This window comes from Entelurus aequoreus, linkage group LG05 (genome assembly GCF_033978785.1).
Source record: "Entelurus aequoreus isolate RoL-2023_Sb linkage group LG05, RoL_Eaeq_v1.1, whole genome shotgun sequence".
NCBI lineage: Eukaryota > Metazoa > Chordata > Actinopteri > Syngnathiformes > Syngnathidae > Entelurus > Entelurus aequoreus.
The window spans coordinates 41,607,968-41,629,811 of NC_084735.1; the positions used below are offsets into that span (position 1 = coordinate 41,607,968).

Sequence of the window (21,844 nt, forward strand, 5' to 3'; positions counted from 1 at the left end):
TATATATATATATATATATATATATATATATATATATATATATATATTTTTTTTTTTTTTTTAATTAAATCTACATAGAAAAAAACACAAGATACACTTTCAATCAGTGCATCAACCCAAACAACCTCCCCCATGCACACTCATCCACACCCACTCACACAAAAGGGGTTATTTCTTTCTGCTACCAATATTCTGGTTCCCACAACATAGACAATACATCTGCAAGGGACACTGTCCCTGAAGCACACATGATTGTATAGGCTGCTGGTCCACTAACATTTTCATTAATTACTATTTTTTATGTAATTATTTTTATATGGTTTACTTTCTTTTTTATCCAAGAAAATGTTTTTTATTTATTTATCTTATTTTATTTTATTTTTTTAAAAAGGGCCTTATCTTCAACAGACCAGGTTGTCAATGAAATTAGATTTGTTTAAAGGGTTTTTTAAACCAGGCCCAGTCCAGATAATGTCCAAGTCGGACTCAGCAACACACACCTTCATTCATGTACACAGAAAAAAATTAGGGAACACAACAGATTGCATATAATTTATAAACAAAATTACATTTTCAAAATAAGCATTTATGTACAGTCCAGATTATGTCCAGGTCACTCAAATTAGGGAACACAACAACAGATATCATATAATCTATAAACATAATTATACTTTCAAAATAAGCCTTTGAGGACTTCTCATCTTTTTTTTTAATGTTTTTTGGCATCATTATCGTTTTCAACCATGTAACTTTCTAAAGTTAGAAAATACTGAATAAATGTTTTAAAGAAAGTAATACTAAGTGAATATCTGTTGTTGGCCTTAAAAATAAACATTTTACAGAGTACTATAATTAAATTGACTAAATCATGATTGTCAATGAACTCTCCTAAAATAACAGAAACCACATTAAGCTTCATAAACAAACCAATCCTTAAACACATTTTTTCAACTTTCACCCAAAACAAAGACACAATATGACAATACCAAAACAAATGCAGGGTGGATTCAGGCTCCTGACAACAAAATCGGCAATCATCTGACTCTGTCGTATTCCATAATTTTAACATTTTCCCTGTGGGTAAGAAGTTATAAATAATTTTAATTTGAAAATAACGATTTTGCACATCGATAGTGGTTTTATAGATTAGTTTGAATATGGCATCCCATGGCAACGGGCAGTCAAAAAAGTCCTCCCATTTTCCATTTGTGTTGTATGAGGCAGCCTTCAAAGATTTCTTTATTAAATAAAAATTATATATTTTTCTATTTATTTTAGTTCCTTTTTGCCAACTAGAATTTCTTATTAGAGGTTTACAAACTAATAATTTAGTAGTTCCATAATTAATTATTTGTTTCCATCTTTTCCCAATTACTCCAGTTAGTTGATAAAATGAAAAGCTTGAGCAAGCATCACCATACATAGCTCTAAATTCATCATACTTCAGCATTTTACCATTCTCATTGATAATATCATTGACAAAAATGATTCCTCTTTCAAACATATTTTTCCAAAAGAAAGGCTTTCCATCTATTACAATATTAGAGTTCATCCACATTAACTGCTGCAAAATATCGTCTCTTTTTTCTGGCACATAAAATTGAAAACACCACTATGAGTGGATTGTTTCCTTTATGAACCCCGCCATGTTTCCCAGCAGACTCTCTGGGAGGGGATCACTTGTAAAAAAGGATACAATTTCTTTTGATACAGTACATGTTTTTTGTCCAACAGGACATTTGTGTACCACTCAATGTTTAAATACATCTTTGGAACAATTGATGCTTTTAAAGACAGACACATAGCTTCAAGGTTGAGAAGTTTCAGGCCCCCATATTCATACTCTTTGTACAAAACCTTTCTTTTAATCTTTTCTGGTTTGCCGTTCCAGACAAAATCGAAGACCCTCCGCTCATAAATCTTAAAGTTTTGTGATGGAGCTGGTAATGACAAAAACAAATAAATAAATTGAGGAATAATTAACGAGTTGGCAATAGAGATTTTACCATACAAGGTTAGGGATTTCCCTTTCCATAATTTTGTCCAGCTTTCTTAGTCGATTATCATAATTTACTGAGCCTAGATCTTCCAGATTTTCTGGGACAACAACACCAAGAATGTTAACTGGTCCATCTGTCCACAAAACAGGCACTTTGCATTCCATTCGAAAGGACGTTCCCTTTAGATTTCCGATCCTTAACATTTTACATTTATCATAATTAAGCTTAAGGCCAGATTGCTGTGAAAATATATCCAAAAGATTAAGAAGGTTCCGCAAACAATGAGGAAAAATCTTATCTTTGTGAATCAGCCTTTTCTGACATGAACTTCATCAAGAACAAACACAGAACACGCCTCACTGATGCACATCTGCAAGACTCACTCAGAGTTGCAGTGTCAAGTTACACACCATAGTACAACACACTAGTTAACAGCATGAAATGCCAGGCTTCCCACTAACTGACAAAGAAACAGATAACAGATTTGGTGTCCAGTTCAAAGTGTGACATGATTTAAAAATTTGAGAGTTTACTTTTGTATTTTACATGAGTTATTATTTGTACAAACATGGTGCAAAGTAATTCATGATTTGTTAAAAAATGTTAGTGGCTAGCTAGTTAAAATGGGATATTGTGATTTCACAAGACTGTCTTAGAAGTGATCATTTGAAAATGTTCAATTTGAAAAATCTGCACTTAGAGAAAATATAAAAATAAAGTGTTGCATATTGATATTTATCTGTTTCTATATATATTTATTGTGAGAAATCATTAAGATGATCAGTGTTTCCACAAAGATAATTATCATTAATTATTAATAATAACAGAGTTAAAGGTAAATTGAGCAAATTGGCTACTTCTGGCAATTTATTTAAGTGTGTATCTAACTGGTAGCCCTTCGCATTAATCAGTACCCAAGAAGTAGCCCTTGGTTTCAAAAAGGTTGGTGACCCCTGCACTAACCCCTCTGCCACCGTGCTGCCGTTTAATATGTTTATCATATTTAATAATATTTTTTTGTACTTTGTAAACACGTTGAGTTTGAACAGTTTTAAACTCAATCATATTAGTACATTGTTTGATTTATTTGCTGCCTTAAGCCATTCCATAATGTAATTTCACATACTACCACACAATACCTCAATGCTAACGAAATTTGTTTTGTATTCACCGTGGTGGCATTCAATACAACTTCTACATTTTGGCTTGGCAAGAGCACCCATTATTATTAACATACTATCATTTAATGTGCCGTGAAAAGTGCATTTATTTACTGTTTGAATTGCATTGTTTGTCACCAGGTCACCAGGAGAACAACAACTTCTGCTCTGTCAACATCAATATTGGACCAGGTGACTGTGAGTGGTTTGCTGTCCATGAACATTACTGGGAGTCAATCAACACATTCTGTGAAAAGTGAGTGAGAGATTTTGCACTTGGACATCTTGGATGACAGATAGCTCAAAACCTGTGTTTTTTTATTTTATTTTATAAATTCTGTTTCCTCAGGCATGGAGTAGATTACTTGACAGGGTCCTGGTGGCCTGTTCTGGAAGACCTCTACAGTTCCAACATCCCTGTGTATCGTTTCATTCAAAGACCAGGCGATTTAGTGTGGATCAATGCAGGTACCGTGCATTGGGTCCAAGCAGTGGGCTGGTGCAACAACATTGCATGGAATGTGGGACCTCTGAACTGTGAGTCTTCAGGACCACTCAATGTAAAAAGCAAAACATTAAGCTGCTTGATAATCATCTCTTTGTCTTAAATTACAAATGAAATATTCAGTTTCTCTGCACTGAGTTTCACCGCTATTTGTGTTTGTTAGCATACCAGTATCAACTAGCATTGCAGCGATTTGAGTGGAACGAGCTGAAGAAGGTTAAGTCAATTGTTCCCATGATCCACGTTTCCTGGAATGTGGCTCGCACCATCAAAGTCACCGACCACGACACCTACAAGATGATAAAGTAAGAAGTTTATCTTGTTTTTTCATTTTGTCAATAACTCAATTATTGGAATGGTAAATGAAAATTAACTCGATAACCTTGCCGCCATCTATAAATTGCTTTGTCTGTTCGTGTTTGTGTTCTTCGTCTGTCACTTTCAAACAGGGTACATGAGGGGTTCTTTATGTGCATTGCTTTAGCACCTGTGCGCGTGTATTCAATAGAATAATTAAATGATTAGAGTGAACCCTCTTGGCAGTCAACCTTCTTGTCAACCTTTGCCTCGGTGGGCGGAGGCGGGGCCGCTAGCAAACACCCACAGGATGCACGGACAGAGAACCTCACTAGTCGCCACTTGCAACGTAAAAAAAACTAGGAGAAAGAAAATGTGATTGTAAAGTCAAATGTCCCTGTGTGGGAGTACTTGGGCTTCCAACGGAATGATCAACAAGAGCAGGGACAGGGACGATTGGGACACTGAAACAAGGTTGCTAGTTATCATAGTTAGCATCATCTAGCTAGCTTACTTTTTGTCACCAGCGTTCGCTCTCCGAGCCACAACGTAGACAGCTTTTACTTCGCTGCTAATCATATTTGGATGATTACAATCTAAACACTGTTAGTTCCTAGCCAGTTGTAGTTCTAGAGCATTTATTAGGAGCCAGCAACAGAGTTGCCAACTCCTCAGCAAGAAAAGTAGCTATTGGCTGTCCTAAAAGTCACTAGATGATGTCATTACCTCATTTGCATAATTTATTGCAATGGACGCTGCAGGAGAGATACAAAAGTGAGTTTTAAAAAATGCATGATAAAGTATGATTACAACTGCAAAATAACTAATATTTTGATTCTTAGTTGTTGATGTTTTTAAAATAAATTTTGTTCTGCATTGTTAAATGTATCAAATTTAATCAAAAGACTTGAGGGTTGTGCTATTCACCAACAAACCAAATCTAATGACATGCTCATTAGCATGAACCATTGAATTGGGGCGTTGCAGTGATTTCTATTAGGTTGACATGACAGTAAATAAATATATCCATCTCGCTCTGTAAACCAAGGTGATAAAAGTGGCAGCTTTGCACATGCGCATTTCATTTGCAGTCTGGAGGCGTGTGGGTCTTCTCTGCACTGACTGACATGATGAGCTCTCTTGCTAGATGTTCCACTTTTGTCAAAGAGAGAGACACATACACACACACAGACAAGGTGAGCAAGTGACTGAGGCTGTGTACAGTAGGCAAATCAAAATTGGTGATTTATTTAAGTGTGACAGTAAAGAAAGATTTACATTTAACATTCCTGTCGAAACGTCTGGCTAGTAACTTGAAAAAATCCGACTTCCCAGTACAAATTAAACGCACTATAAAAGTCCAAACGGCAAATGATTCCCGCCCTGTTAGGCTCTCTGCTCTGCTCGCGCTGCATCAGCACCAGCTGACCAGCTGCACCCGTCAACAGCTCGCTGAGGAACTGCTGCATGCTTTCACATCAAAGTCTTCAAGACACAAAATAGTCTCTATTAACACCGGGAAAAGTCGCTACATTTGTCGCTAGTAGCTGTTTACAAAAAAAAGTCACCAAGAGGATTGCAAATTCATCAGATTTAGTGACATACCGTATTTTTCGGATTATAAATCGCTCCGGAGTATAAGTCGCACCAGCCGAAAATGCATAATAAAGAAGGAAAAAAACATATATACGTCGCACTCGAGTATAAGTCGCATTTTTGGGGGAAATTTATTAGATAAAATCCAACACTAAGAATAGACATTTGAAAGGCAATTTAAAATAAATAAAGAATAGTGAACAACAGGCTGAATAAGTGTACGTTATATGACGCATAAATAACCAACTGAGAATGTGCCTGGTATGGTAACGTAACATATTATGGTAAGAGTCATACAAATAACTATAACATATAGAACATGCTATACGTTTACCAAACAATCTGTCACTCCTGATCGCTAAATCGGATGAAATCTTCTTCCTCGTTGTCGCTCCTGGTATGCGTCGCTAGCGTCCTTTCTTTCTGCTGCTCGATCGCTGTTTTCTGCTGCATATTTCACTACGTCCAGTTTGTAATCTGCAGTACCGGTATATGATTTCCTTTTCGGTGCCATTTTTGTTCAGCCTTTCTCAGTTTTTATAAGTTACAGCCAATGTTGATATGATCCATCTTAATAGCTTCGGCAGTAGCATATAGCAGTTAGCATCCCATGACCCACAATGCACTTCTGCCATGACCCTCCCCCGCCGAATTCTTATTGGTTGACATGTGTGTGACGATTGCTGACGTGTGTATGACGATTGCTGACATTTGCTTCGTCTCTTCCGTGAATTAGATAAATAATATTATTTGATATTTTACGGTAATGTGTTAATAATTTCACACATAAGTCGCTCCGGAGTATATGTCGCACCCACGGCCAAACTATGAAAAAAACTGCGATTTATAATCCGACAAATACGGTAGTCACCAAGTTGGCAACACTGGTCAGCAAGAAGATATATTTTTGATGTGATGAGACTAAACAGAGGTCACATTACCGGAAGTATATTACCCAACTCATCTCAATCGATCGCAACTGGACTGTTTGCTTTGTCTTAGAAGACGTTTCGCCGCTCATCCGAGTAGGCTTCATCAGTCCGTGCTCATAGACTTAGATTGGTCAGATTTAGTCTAGTCTAGACTAGATTTGACCGATCTGACCGATCGATTGAATGCCCTGAGATGACAATGATCTGAATGAATAGAAGATTCATAGACATATAGAGTTGCCAAATGAGAAACGTTTTTGCATGCATGTTATGGAATTTTTGAATTTTACTCTACATTTTCAATAATAGTGATGTTAATAAATTATCTACTAAAATACAACTAAAAAATATTTAGTACATTACATGGGACATGTATAGAGGTGGGGGAAATAATCGATTTTTAGATGCATCACAATTCGGACATGGACCATTATAAAATTGATTAGTAAACATCAATTTTGATAATCTATTTATTTATTGTAAGTAAAGTAATGCAGACAGTTCTAAAATTTGGCTGACTGCAGCGAGCCACCTCACTGAGAGATCCGACCAGCTCCTTTATTTTAGGGCTCTTATGTTCCAGTTTTACACACATTTCCATTAATTTAATAAATATAATGGGAATTAATGTGACTGTTTCTTATTACAAATGCCCGTTTTGAAAAGTTGCAAGTAAGAAACACTTACACTACCGTTCAAAAGTTTGGGGTCACCCAAACAATTTTGTGGAATAGCCTTCATTTCTAAGAACAAGAATAGACTGTCGAGTTTCAGATGAAAGTTCTCTTTTTCTGGCCATTTTGAGCGTTTAATTGACCCCACAAATGTGATGCTCCAGAAACTCAATCTGCTCATAGGAAGGTCAGTTTTGTAGCTTCTGTAACGAGCTAAACTGTTTTCAGATGTGTGAACATGATTGCACAAGGGTTTTCTAATCATCAATTAGCCTTCTGAGCCAATGAGCAAACACATTGTACCATTAGAACACTGGAGTGATAGTTGCTGGAAATGGGCCTCTATCCACCTATGTAGATATTGCACCAAAAACCAGACATTTGCAGCTAGAATAGTCATTTACCACATTAGCAATGTATAGACTGTATTTCTTTAAAGTTAAGACTAGTTTAAAGTTATCTTCATTGAAAAGTACAGTGCTTTTCCTTCAAAAATAAGGACATTTCAATGTGACCCCAAATTTTTGAACGGTAGTGTATTTAGTGAAACGAAAAGAAATGTAGAACTGCATCAATATACATAAATTAAAGGTACATCAATAATCGATTTTTTAATCGAATTATGAGGTGCCCAAAGATTCCCACCTCGAGAAATGTAAGTGTCAAAAAGACAGCCACAAGAGGTTGGTAGATGAGAAAGAAAATTAAGGTAAAATCTAGTGTAGAAATGCACTCATTTGCAGGAAATGTAGTCTTGATTTTCAAATTATTATTTTGGGGTTTGCAAAAAATAGAAATGTTCCTCTTTTTTTCTCAAACGGTGCTCACATCCCTGCATTTGATTTTGCTATTGAACGAACGCGCTCAGGTACTGAAAGCAATGCACAGAGTGAAACCTCTTGTACCCGGTTTGAAATTTAAGAGATAAAAAAGATAAACAAACATGGCAATTTATCAATGGCGGCAAATTGAATTTATTTTCATTTATCATTCAATTAATTGACTTATTATCGACCCGAGTCTAACCACTGGTTAATAAAGGGGAACGGCACTTTTTGGGGAATTTTACCTATCGTTCACAATCATTATGTAAGACAATAATTCAAATGTATGTTTTTGGGAGGTCCTCTATCCTGCCCATATAGCCCTCTAAATAGCCATGCAAAAACTGCCAACAATACTCCATTTACATTTTGTGACTTGAATATTAACTAGCTATTAGTGATATTGTTATTATAAGCGCTGACGCAGACAAACTATTTATAGCGGCGCCGTGATCACAGAGAGCTAACTTTTTTGGCTATATTGACATCATCGACTGGTGAACTGCTTTCTCGCCTTGGTGCTCGGAGAAAGTTTTTTCTAGATCAATAATGTCTCTCACCTACCAATGTGAAATGGGTCTTAATTGTTTTCTTTATGGTCCTAAAAAAAGTCTTAAATTTGACTTGTTGAAACCTGCAGAGACCCTGTATTAACTGCAATGATAGTTTCTAAAGCTTCCTGTTATAAAGAGCCACATAATCACCTTAAAGGAACACAAAATGATACATTTCCTACATGTGTTAACTTAGGTTCTTATGTTTGAGGTCATACTCTTTATGTCAATAACACAACAACAACCACACAACTTAGTGGAAAATGTTGATAATATTTTTTATTTGATTAAAGTTTGTGCTTCTCTTCTGCCAGACACTGCCTCATGCAGTCCATCAAGCACATCCAAATCCTGAAAGAACAGCTGATGGCTGCAGGGAAGAGGATCTCATACCAGAGTCGTGTTAAAGACGAGCCTGCTTATTACTGCAATGAGTGCGACGTGAGTCTCCCAACTAGTTGTCTGTATGCAGCGTTTGTTGTGTAGTTGTGTGCGTCATCTACGTTTGTACAGGTGGAGACATTTGACGTGCTGTTCGTGACCAGTGAAAACTGCAGTAAGAAGAGCTACGTGGTGCACTGTGAGGACTGCGCCCGAGCTAAGAACCCTTCGCTGGCTGGAGTGGTGGTGTTGGAACAATATCGAATGGAAGACTTGATGAAAACCTACGACAGCTTCACACTAGTCAGTATCTTTTTTGCAGTAATGTTAAAATATAAAATTAATTTGGTAAATCAATATTACTAAAAAAAAAAATAAGGGCCAGTTTTGCATTGAAGTCAAACTGTGCTGCATATTACTTGTCAGCAACGTTCCCTCTAAGGTGCGCGCCTGTGCAATTGCGCACTGCTCAAGCGTCCTCTACGCACGGCAAATCTACGCCACGCACAAAATCAAATAAAAAAATATGCGCATAACAATTTTCGACACACGGACACGACAGAGAAAACAGTTTTCGTCATCATTGTTCAAATATTGTAACGTCTGTCGAGACGCTTTGAGGACATGAATTCCATCCATCACTTTACTGAGCAAAACTCCTTATTGTCGGCCATAAACACATCACCAAAACATTAGTAAAAAAAATTATATCTAGCAAAAGTGGTCATTTTCTGCAGTACAAACCAGGCCAAAAGCAACTTTGTTATATCAACAGCAGCCGCTCGCTCTTTCTCACTTGCGCCAACACATGCACATATGGCACTTAGCCAGTGATGCGTTTACAGCCACACAAAAAGTCGGACAACTCCAACACCACACATAAAGTGTCATTCCAGGTCGTTACACTATGATTTACCAATCAAATGTGTGCTTATTCTAGTGTCATTTATTAGGAATCTTAATTTATAAATATTAATCATGAAATGCTGTTAGTATATTAAATAAATACTAATAAAAATATATCTTTTACAAACAGGAAGTTTCAGGAATGTACACATGATCCCCTGCTTACATCTCATTGTGCAACATGTGAATGTTTTAATGGGAACTAAATGCAATGTCTGAAAGGGGTACAAATTATTTCCAAAGCAGGACCTCCACCCAGACAAACAATACAAGTACACAGTTCATGAAAAACAATATTTTTTGTTATTGTCATTGTAAATTGGCCTAAACACTTATATTACAAATGGAAATTACTGCCGTCATTTGATTATAATAAGAGAATGTTGTCTGTCTATCTGTGTTGGCCCTGCGATGAGGTGGGGACTTGTCCAGGGTGTACCCGAATGCAGCTGAGATAGGCTCCAGTACCCCCGGCGACCCCGAAATGGACAAGCGGTAGAAAATGGATGGATGGATGGAGATTTAACTTGTTATTTAGTCAGGTTTGGGACAGGTGTGCTGCTGGTGTAGCCACAGTGTGCACGTCTGATGTTGCTCACATGGGCTCCACTGAATGCTCAGGGAGTTTTTGCCTTTGCTCACACACATGAACAATTAGAGGGAACATTGCTTGTCAGATATTGTGCTTCTGTAATGTAGCTAAAATATGTACTTTATTTTACTTCTCATCTTACAAATCTTTATTTAATATTGCTGATTTGATAAACACATGTCATTTTTCATACAACCTCCAGGCATTCTGCATTTATCCTGGCTAGTAGACACAACTGAATGAAACTGAGATCCCACATATACCGGTAGTTCCTACAGTGTTTGAATTATTGTGCTTCCTCGTAGGACAGACACAGTATATATACAGCATTTTGACCAGGCATCTAAGAAAGTACAATGTCAGTATCAAAATCTGCCCTCATTAGTGTCATAACATCTAAAATCATGTGTGGCATTGTGATCGACGTTTGCAATGTTGCCCTATTTTGGTTTTCCTATTTAACTACATAAGAGACTCTAAATATTAGTACACTATTGGAGTGTTGTTTTCTTTAGATTGTTGTCTTGTGCCTACAATTATGGCAGGTGATAGTCATGTGTATTGTTTTTGGTTTTCAGTGCATCTTTGCTAGCAGTAAAGTTATCAATCATGCTGCACACTTAACACTTGCTTCACAATCAGAATAGTTTTTATTGCCATTGTTTGAGAACGGGTTCACAAACTAGGAATTTTACTTGGTGCAATCGTGCAACATAAAACAAATATAACACAGAATATGAAGTTTCTTCTTTACCTACCATGTTTTTACATTACTATTTTTTACAAATGTAAATATTAATAATTTAAGTACAGTAACACTGTACATTCTTATTGCAGTGTTTCGCATACATTCATTTATTACAAAATACATTTGGCGCTACCTGTTATGCCTTAACACATTATACTTGGGACTGTCTGTGGTGGTAGTTTGTCGGTACAAATCTGTACTGTAGATGGCATCATAACTCCTTACTTTAACACACCTAATAAGAACCTTGGGTCTCATCTATAAAACTGTTTGTAGCATTTTGACTAAAAATCTATGTACACCAGAAATCCAAAACCATTCATTCCAATTTGTGGTTGTGCTTTTATAGATCACATACACTACCATTCAAAAGTTTGGGGTCACCCAAACAATTTTGTGGAATAGCCTTCATTTCTAAGAACAAGAATAGACTGTCGAGTTTCAGATGAAAGTTCTCTTTTTCTGGCCATTTTGAGCGTTTAATTGACCCCACAAATGTGATGCTCCAGAAACACAATCTGCTCAAAGGAAGGTCAGTTTTGTAGCTTCTGTAACAAACTAAACTGTTTTCAGATGTGTGAACATGATTGCACAAGGGTTTTCTAATCATCAATTAGCCTTCTGAGCCAATGAGCAAACACATTGTACCATTAGAACACTGGAGTGATAGTTGCTGGAAATGGGCCTCTATACACCTATGTAGATATTGCACCAAAAACCAGACATTTGCGGCTAGAATAGTCATTTACCACATTAGCAATGTATAGAGTGTATTTCTTTAAAGTTAAGACTAGTTTAAAGTTATCTTCATTGAAAAGTACAGTGCTTTTCCTTCAAAAATAAGGACATTTCAATGTGACCCCAAACTTTTGAACGGTAGTGTACATTGTGTGGAAAACATTGTGCGCAACTTTTCCACTTTTTATAGACAAATCACCTAGTCTGTCAGAGAAGAAGACTGACTCAAGGTATAGTAATAATTAGCAAGTAGTGGGACCCCTCTTTGCTTTTTATGTTTTTTGCTCACAGCCGTCATGGCCAATTTTGCAAATTAGATGATGAGGGCAGATGATACCCCACCCCTACCCTTCCTTCTAATCTAATTTTGTAGTAATAACCATACAAATAGTGTCATCAAATCACCTCTATACATATTATGATATTCTTTGTAACACTGTTGTCATATTTTGTTTATTAAATGTGTTAACAAATTCCCATAGGTGTGAAAATAGAGCATTTGTTGTTTTGAATGAATTAAAACATATTCAACCATTGGGACTTAAAGAGGAATGATGTTCATATATACTTGTTTTGATGAAAAATAACCATAATCCTCGCGAAAAAAACACGGTGGGGAGGTGGAACCAAGCGTCTTTCCGTGTCGTTCTCGCCAGTTCCGGGTCCTAAATGGCTGTCAAATTGTACCAACTTGTTGAATTACATCCTCAGCCATCTACTTTCCAGGTGAGATGCAGGATTTATGATCTACATTAAACTTCCAAGGAGCAGAGAAGTGAGGACACAGCAGATCACTCAATGTAAACTTAGGGACACACGGTAGTAGCAATGTCGCCGCAATAAATAGTCTGTCTGCATTAGCACTTCTAATAACAATATCACTAATACTTGGTTAATATTTAAGTCATGAAATGTAAAAGGAGTATTGTTGGCGCTTTTTTAATGGTTATTTATTGGGTTTTGTGGGCGGAATAGAGGACCACCCATTGGCTTCCGCTGTAAGCGCACTTTTATTTATTTTTAATTAATATTTAGAATGCATTAAAGAAAATCCACCCCTTGTCATTCCTTTCATAATGACTGTGAATGATAGGCAAAATTCCCAAAAAGTGCAGTTCCCCTTTTTTAAATTAGAGATGCTCTGATCAATCGGCCACCATTTATCAGGAGATTTCTGTGAAAAAAAAATAAAGTACATGATCGACCAAAGGCGATTAATGCCTTTCAATGCCAATCACAGAAGCCATTGCTCTCAGGCTAAAATCTTCTTTATTTTCCGTACCACGGCAGGCAGTGGCAGCTAACTGTGTGTGCACAGTGCATAGCCGCTCCCCCAGGGAGCGGCTATAATTCGGTACCTTTATAGGCACCGACCAAATGTCGTTGGTACTACTGGGTATCAATCCACGTAAAATCAAACGGTGCCATATACCTTTGTTGTTCGTGACGTCATGTCCAGTGGAAGACGAAACACCGACTCAAAACACTTGACAAGCAAACAAGCACTTAAGCAGCAGTCATAGCAGACTCAGCCAAACTGCCTGTAGGTAAGGCAATTTCAATTTCTCTGTCGGTGGTTTATGAAAACTAGTTGTAGAATACAAAACATTATGGCTGTTAGTGAAAACATCCATAAAATAGCCGAATTGTTTAATAAGCCGCAGGGTTCAAAGTTGGGGGGGAAAAAAATAGCGGCTTATAGTCTGGAAAATATGGTACGGTAATAGAAATATACAAAGTGCAATATTCCCATTTATACTGTAAATACTAGGGATGTAATGATTTGTTCTAACAACGATTCTATTCGATATTTGTGGTTGCCAATACGATTAAAGGATAATATTATTTTTTTTAGATACGATATGAAACGATTCAGTGAGTTGAAACCGATTCAGTAACTTTTTTGCAAAAAAAATCAAGTACTGTGACTGTGAAATGAATAGTGGATACTGGAAACTGCATGCAATAACTTTCCTAAATTCCTGTTATTTCCTGTAAGGGAAATTATGTATAGATAAATTATGGATACAAACAGGCAAGTAAACAACAATTAATAGCCAATGCATTCACATCGTATTTGAATAAAATGCAACCAATATTTTAGGTTGAATTAGCAAGAGGAAACCTTTTCTGCTTACATTTTAAACATTCAAGCAATTTTCAATAAAAGTACACTAACCAACATTTTAACATCTAAGCCGAGGATGTCATTGTGGCTCGTGCAGCCATTTGAGACATTTGTGATCAAGGGGTATATAAGTAAACTTGTTGATCAATTGATTGATTGAACAGTAGAATTACCTCCTAAATAAAATTCCCCGACCTGGCCATACAGTATCTATTCTCCACCCAGGCGTCGCCGGTGAAGGACCTAGGTGTGAGGAAGCGGAAGCTTATCCCTGTTGATGGGGTTGGTCCCTCGCTTCCTAATTTCCATAGCCTTCTTGATTTATCTCTTCTATTATTTGTTTCTCACAAACATACTTCTCCTTTTGTTCCAAGAGTCGGTGCATTGCGGTAACTTGCAGCGCTGTCACTTCCATTTTGTCAGCCGCATCTTCTGTGGTTTAAAGTTGTGTTGCGACTTTATCCTTGTTTTATGTCATTTGTATTTGTTGTGGCTTTTGCAATCGTGCTGCAACTGAAAGTTATGATATTGAAATTCCTGGCAGTGGAGAAAGAGAGGCATTTGGAGATACACTCTCACACACTTTCTTAACAAGCGGTAACAAACTCGGGGAGTCAAAACACACGTACAGTATATACTGCTGTTCACCACAACTCGCAGACACCCAAAATCTCGCGGGACTCCGTTCACTAGCCTGCCGCACTCGCACACGTCACACACAATAGCACCATCTCTCAAAAGCGCACATGCAAATATTACACTATTGTCTTGTGGCGTTTGTTATTCTGCCGTTCTTAAATCCAATGTTTGCCTAAAAATCGATCGATTCTCTTTTAAAAACAATCTTGGATTGATAACTATCTCTTGGAAGGCAAACCTGCCGAGCACAGATCGATATACGGTACTGGAAATTTAGGAATATAAATCGATCTATCGATGTATTTATGAATCTTTAAACTCCTAGTCAATATGTATACAATATTAGCAGTTGAGGTCATCAAGTAAGTTTTTTTTTCCATCTTTCCCTTCAGGCTCCCTCGCCCTCTTCAAAATGAGGACGTCTTCATGAGGTCTTTCAGCCATAACCAAAACTAATGGCAGCACAAATGTTGCCTCCAAGGCAATCTGGTTCCTGCAGTCAACGTTTACTCTGTTGTTTACATCACTCAATAAGGTATGGATATCCTCAGCCAATCCAAATACAGCTCACTGTCTTCCCCATACCAGCTGCTGATTGGACGTGTGCATTTTAAATAGAATGACTAGAATGGTAATTCTAATGGAAAGCATTTAGGATGAAAAAAAGAGCACTGCTACCACTGAAAATCAGGTTATTTACTGTATACGTTCGACAGATACTGCTGTGATTTAAAAGCGTCAAGTAGCCAATTTTCTGTATCAATTCAGGTACTTTTATGCAAATTCTGTTTTTTTACACCAATCTAGTTATTCTACATGTCCATGAATATGCTGTGATTCTATTATACCAGCAGGGGAAACCGCTTCACACAGGAGAAGTAGCTGATTGTCACATTTGCTTCATATTAACAATACTGTATTGATACCTGGTTTTCAGGGAAATTTTGACATGTGTTCCTCATGCCTGTAAACTCTGAGGTGCTATTCCGATCGTATTTATTCTTTTCACATCATTCAAAACGTTGTACCAGCCTAGAAGTACACCACATTGGCCTTGTGAACTGTATTTAGAGGAGATGTAATTAGACTGTAAAATTACATGACTATCTTTTATTTAGAAAAATAAATAAATAGCAATTTCTCTAAATTACGGGTTTAGTAGAGGACTAATATGGCCGTATTTTTAGGTGAGAATCAAGTGTGTTAAATGGTGTGGTTTCTACGACACTTGCAGAATCAAACGTGGTGTTGATTTTTCTATTTAATTTTTTTGGAACGGGACTGAATCCCAGTTTTATACCTCTTTGTGTTGCTTGGTTTTTAGATGACATGAGAATAAATAACTGTACATGGTGAGCGACTACCGGTATATGAAATCAAAAAGTGGTGTGCATAGATGGAGCACAAGGGGGTAAATCACCATTTTTCTATTTTTGTTAAACACTGTGAGAACTTCACTCATTAGTATGCTTCTCTTATCCACAATACGTACAGTATCCACGCCTGACACGTGCTGTAATGACTGGATATGTCACAAAGTAAGATAAAAGCATACTGACACATTACAAATTCTTCAACTGTAATTTTGTTTCCTTTCTGCCGCTCACAATTTTCAATCAAATCATATATTTTCCGAAACCAGAATTTGTTTATTCAACAGCTATCAGATGTTGATTTGCAAAAGAACAGAGCACTTCTACAAAATTAACATTAGAAGTCCAACCCTCACTTTTTCCCAGAGAAACTACTGTATTTTGCCTTTGTTTCCCATAAATTCCCCAAGTTTTATGAAAAAAAGCCTCTCTGGTGCTGCAAAACTAGTGCAACAGAGGCATCCCCCACCCTTCCGTTCCACCCGGGCCCACTTCAGTGTAACACATCCTGTAGCTGGTGAAAGCAGGCCTTCAAAGTAAAAGCATGCCAATAGAATAACAGTTGTACTATCATAGGCAGCCTCTCCACCAGCAAGGCAAATGTTGCCAGTTGTGTCGAAAGTTGAGCTGAGAAATGTTGGACCTATTTAACTGCACAAGTTTCTACAGGAATATACATTTTAACTTCATAGTGTTTACATATGTTCTTTGATTTTTTTTATATAAATACAGTGGTACTTCGGTTTTCCTTTGTAATACCTTCAAAAAATGGCCGACGAAATTGTACAAAAACCAAATAAATTTTCCCGTATAATATTACATTACAGACACGTAGAAGTATGAACACAAATCACATTTTATAGAGAATAATTATAATTTTACACAGATAAAACTAAGCAAAATACATATAATTGATGAATAATATGGATATTTAACATCACTTTTACCTTTTATTGAAGATTTTTATTGGCGAAGGCAGTGATGAGCAGAGACTGACCCCACGTTACTAGTTCTTTCTCGAATGTAACCGTGTTTCTCACCTTTTTTTATCAAAGCGCAACTTTCTTTGGCCCCTTGTTGGCTTATTTTGTAGTCGTACTCAATTCAATTCAATTAAAAAGTGAGACTGAGTCAGGAATGCCTGGAATTCTTTGTTTAGGCACTCGGCAGAATGATACGCGGGCAAACACACTAGTTTTTTATGTGTACTGTTTGGCTAAAACCGAGACTGTTTACGAAAACGGGGGCAAACTACGATCAAACCTGTCCATAGCGACTATTGCTACACGATTGGTACAGGAAGACATGATGGGTCCATGCTTGTGCAAAGACTGTGTCACTTCCCTCCTTGCATTTTTTCACGACACAGCTTTTGCGACATCACATGCTGTGATATTTGAATGTTTTATTCATTATTTTTATAAAAAGAAAAGCTAAAATGATAGGAAATAAGAACAATAATATAAAAATGAACAAGGGGTAGATAAAAAAAAGTATTGCCACAATTTCAATAACTTGCACTCTAACTGAATGACGCACATAGGTGCAACTGAATTCAAACAAGTTGTAGATAATGTTTGTTTTGAATGTAATGTTTAAGTATTACATTATGGAAATAAGGATTACGAAACATAACCGCTAAGTAAGTTGCCAGGAAGTGACGTAGTCTTTCACATGCGTACACCGATGGTGGTGTGACAGCAACCATTGAAGGGAAACAGCAAAAGCAGCCGCTATATGCAGGTGTGGGAGCCATTTTGAACCAATTGGTAGTGGTGGATTTCCGGTCAGTGCGGCGGATTTTTGCTTTTGTCTATGGCTTTGTCGATCTTCTTTGGCTTTGGGGCTGCGTTTTGTGCAATGTGTTGTTTCTTCTCCATGACGAGGGGTGAGTACCAAAGGCGCTAATTTCTGTAATTGTGTTTGATTTAATGTGAACAATTTCATGGGTCCACCGTGACTCGTTTGGCAAGTTCAATGTTATAATAGGCTACATTTATTGGCTGCATGTGAAGCTCATGAACCTAGGAAAAATTCATAAATTAGGCTGCAGCATTGTATAAAGCGTGGGGAAAAAAATGTGTCTCTTAGCTCAGAAATGCAAATGTCCGTACTAGATTTAGGTCAACCACAAGCAAGCCTCATCATCAGTTTCCGCTATTTGTTAAATTATTAAACTTAAATATTTCTAAATATTTAATTACAAGAAAACAATTCATATTGTAAAAAGAGTAAACAAATAACTAATAATAACCTGTATTTACATTATGCAAAATTGCATCAAATGTTGATATTAGAGCCACTATACTGAATGATAAAAATTTTGGGGTACAAAATATTTGGGTTTACAACACATTTCTTTTCTGTGAGGGAAATGTTTGTGGCAGCTATAGACAGGTTTGACTGTTTTGACGTAAAGCATCGTCGGAAATCAAATAATAGAACAATTATGACGTAGTAAAACCGAGGTAAACACTGTATTTTGTTTTGCTACACTTCAGGTAGTGTAGTTTTTGATTTAATGAAGAAAATGTTGTTTTTAAGAATGTTGCAGCTCAGGTCAAGGGTCATCTTGCAAGGTGCTTTTAATTTGCGAGGACTACATTCTGTTGTCAGTGACCTTTAAAAGTGAATCAGGCCCATTGTACAACATTACGATTGGTTCCCAGAACCTAAAATCAGATATCAAATACCCCATCAACCCCCACTATTGGTCATCTATGCACACCATTTCATGTACATAATGTATCTGTTTTAGTAGACTGTTGCTAAACTCATTTGTAAATGCTCAAAAGTGTCTACTTCTGTCTTTTAAAAAAAATAGTCAACATCCTGAAATTGTCCTATTTCACTCTAGTTTTAATTACTGTACCGGGAACTTCCTCCCACCTTTATACCTCCTTTTTGTTGTCAGGTTTGTTTTTCGGGCAAAAAGAAAGAATTGTACATTGTGACATTATTTATACTGTACATGCTTTTCTTATATTTATTGCGTATCAAATGGTACTTCACTTGACGTGATGGGGGCTACAAGGTATTTTCACGATGTAGTAAAGATAGAGGAATGGGGCGTCGGTGTAATTCTCACGGTGCTACGACCCCTCCTTGCCTCCACGACACATAACTGATGAAAAAGCAAGTCAAGCCAACCTGCTGGTGCTTAAAAAACTTTTAACACAGTTTCACTATAACTATAAATGCATTTTTTGTACTGTAATGAACTCATAAATACTACATCTTTTTTAATCTTTTTTCCGGTGTATGAACTTCATAATCTTGTGTGGCGATATTGGTGACTTCATTAGCATTATTAGCTGTAGTAGTCAATCTTTTACAGAGACTTTTAATGGCCAAGGTTTTGTTTTTGTGTGTGTGTGTGTTTTGTCTTCAATATTATTTGGCGGATGTAATAATGTTTCTGTTAGTTTTTCCTCTTATGGTTTGTTTGGTTTATGCTGCACTTATTGTTTCAGATAGAAGACGTAAAAAAAAAACACCTGAGCCAGACCTGTCTTAAATTGCTCTGTGATATTCCTGTGACATATTGTGTTGTTGTCCAATAAAATGTTTTGATAAATTATTCAACAAAGTATTTTCTTTATGGATTTCTACTGTTTTCTATATATACCTTTATTACTGTAACTTGTGTTTTTATTGTCCCGCCCTACTCCAAAAACAACAACAATGTAAAACAAAAATGGTGGGTAAATGACGCTTCAGTGAGTGTATGGCACACTCACTAACTGTATTGACACTGTTTTACTGTTTCGTAGTGGCCATCTGCCTTCTACTGAATTAAAAAAGTCACTACATTTGACATGCAAATACAATTAATAGTTGGCATATATATATATATATATATATATATATATATACAGTACAGGCCAAAAGTTTGGACACCTTCTCATTTTAATGTGTTTTCTTTATTTGCATGACTATTTACATTGTAGATCAGACCTGGGCATTCTGCGGCCGGCGGGCCGCATCCGGCCCTTTGTGCGTCCCTGTCCGGCCCGCGTGAGGCCAATTATAAATTACAAAATAAATTTAAAAAAGTATCTATGTCGAGTGTGCAATACAACGGTGCTGCTTTTGTTTTGAAAATCGTTATTTGTATTACTTCCGTGTGGACGTATGCGTGTGAGTGAATGTGAACAACTGCAATCATTAATTACAAAATAAAGTTGAAAAAAACATCTATGTCGTGCGCGCAATACAACTGTGCTGCTTTTATTTTGAAAAGTATTATTTATGGGCGTGTGTCCGTGTGTAACCTGCGAGTGAAGGTGCACATGCAGCGACAAGTGATGCACGGTTTACACCCGAGACGCTAAAAAGAGAAAAGTTGATGAGGAATGGCGTGTTTCCAACAAGAAATGGACTGCAAAGCAACGTTCCCTCTAAGGTGCGTGCCTGCGCAATTGCACACTGCTCAAGCGGCTGCTGCGCGCAGCAAGTATATGCCGCGCACCAAATCAAATCCCATCTGAATTCTAAACAAAATAAACATATTTATTCTATGGAATTTTGCAATGCAACTTTGAGTGACAGTGACAACAAGCGGCCCTAAGTGTGTTCGTCAACACCGTTCAATTGAACACCGTTCAATTATTGTAACGTCTATCGAGATGCTTCGAGGACAGGAATTATATCGATCACTTTATTGAGCAAAACTGTTTATATTCGGACATAACCACACCAAAAACATGAGTAAAACAATTCTATCTCGAAAAACTAGTCATTTTCTGCCGTACAAACCAGGCCAAAACCAACTTGTCATCTGTCACCAACACGCATAGCACTAAATCACTGGTGCGTTTATGGCCACACAAAAAGTCGGACAACTCAAACACCACACAAAGTTACACTATGACTCCTCAGTCATACGTGTGCTTATTTTACTGTCATTTATTATTAATGTTAATTTATTTATATTAGTCATGGAATGCTGTTACACACACTATGTTGAAGTATTACTATTATTATTAATTATTATTATTATTATTATTTATCTTACGGTATATATCAAAAATAATATTGAGCAAAATTTAATTGAAATATTGTCGATGTGGCCCTCCAGCAGTGCTCGGGTAGCTCATGCGGCCCCCGGTAAAAATTAATTGCCCACCCCTGTTGTAGATTGTCACTGAAGGCATCAAAACTATGAATGAATACATGTGGAGTTATGTACTTAACAAAAAAAGCTGAAATAACAGAAAACATGTTTTATATTCTAGTTTCTTCAAAATAGCCATTTTCATTCATAGTTTTGATGCCTTCATGACAATAGTCATGAAAATAAAGAAAACACATTGATTTAGGAGAAGGTGGGTCCAAACTTTTGGCCTGTACTGTGTGTGTGTGTGTATGTATATATATATATATATATATATATATATATATATATATATATATATATATATATATATATATATATATATATATATATATATATATATATATATATATATATATATATATTATACATGATTTTATTAATTTTTTTATTGGTGCAGTCATTTTTTCTTAGTTCTGTTTAGATTGATGATGGTGACGAAAACCGAAAAACTGTTTCATTAACCCATGATATGTTAAAACTAATATATAAATAAACAGCAGATACATAAAGACGTTGCACTATTCTTGCTCGGGGCGTAGTAATAATAATATGTTGTGTCACCGATTACACAATGCTACCATACAGGCAGTATATATATTATATAATAAATATGAGGCATTTTTTAAACCGCTCAAATGGACACAAACACTCTTTTAAAGAAATACGCACACAATCTCT

At 36.6% G+C, this 21,844-nt stretch overlaps 1 protein-coding gene across 2 annotated transcripts in view; it reads left to right on the forward strand.

Moving 5' to 3' along the window:
* LOC133650630 (uncharacterized) overlaps nt 1–19,756 on the forward strand; it is a 67,389-nt gene extending 47,633 nt beyond the window's left edge. For both annotated transcript variants that reach the window (XM_062048115.1, XM_062048114.1), the window contains 6 exons: nt 3,302–3,416; nt 3,510–3,697; nt 3,829–3,970; nt 8,857–8,983; nt 9,056–9,226; nt 15,067–19,756. In XM_062048115.1, the coding sequence (XP_061904099.1) occupies nt 3,302–3,416; nt 3,510–3,697; nt 3,829–3,970; nt 8,857–8,983; nt 9,056–9,226; nt 15,067–15,090 (767 nt within the window). In that variant the 3' untranslated portion in view covers nt 15,091–19,756. The remainder of the gene's footprint in view (nt 1–3,301; nt 3,417–3,509; nt 3,698–3,828; nt 3,971–8,856; nt 8,984–9,055; nt 9,227–15,066) is intronic.
* Nucleotides 19,757–21,844: the final 2,088 nt, after the last annotated feature.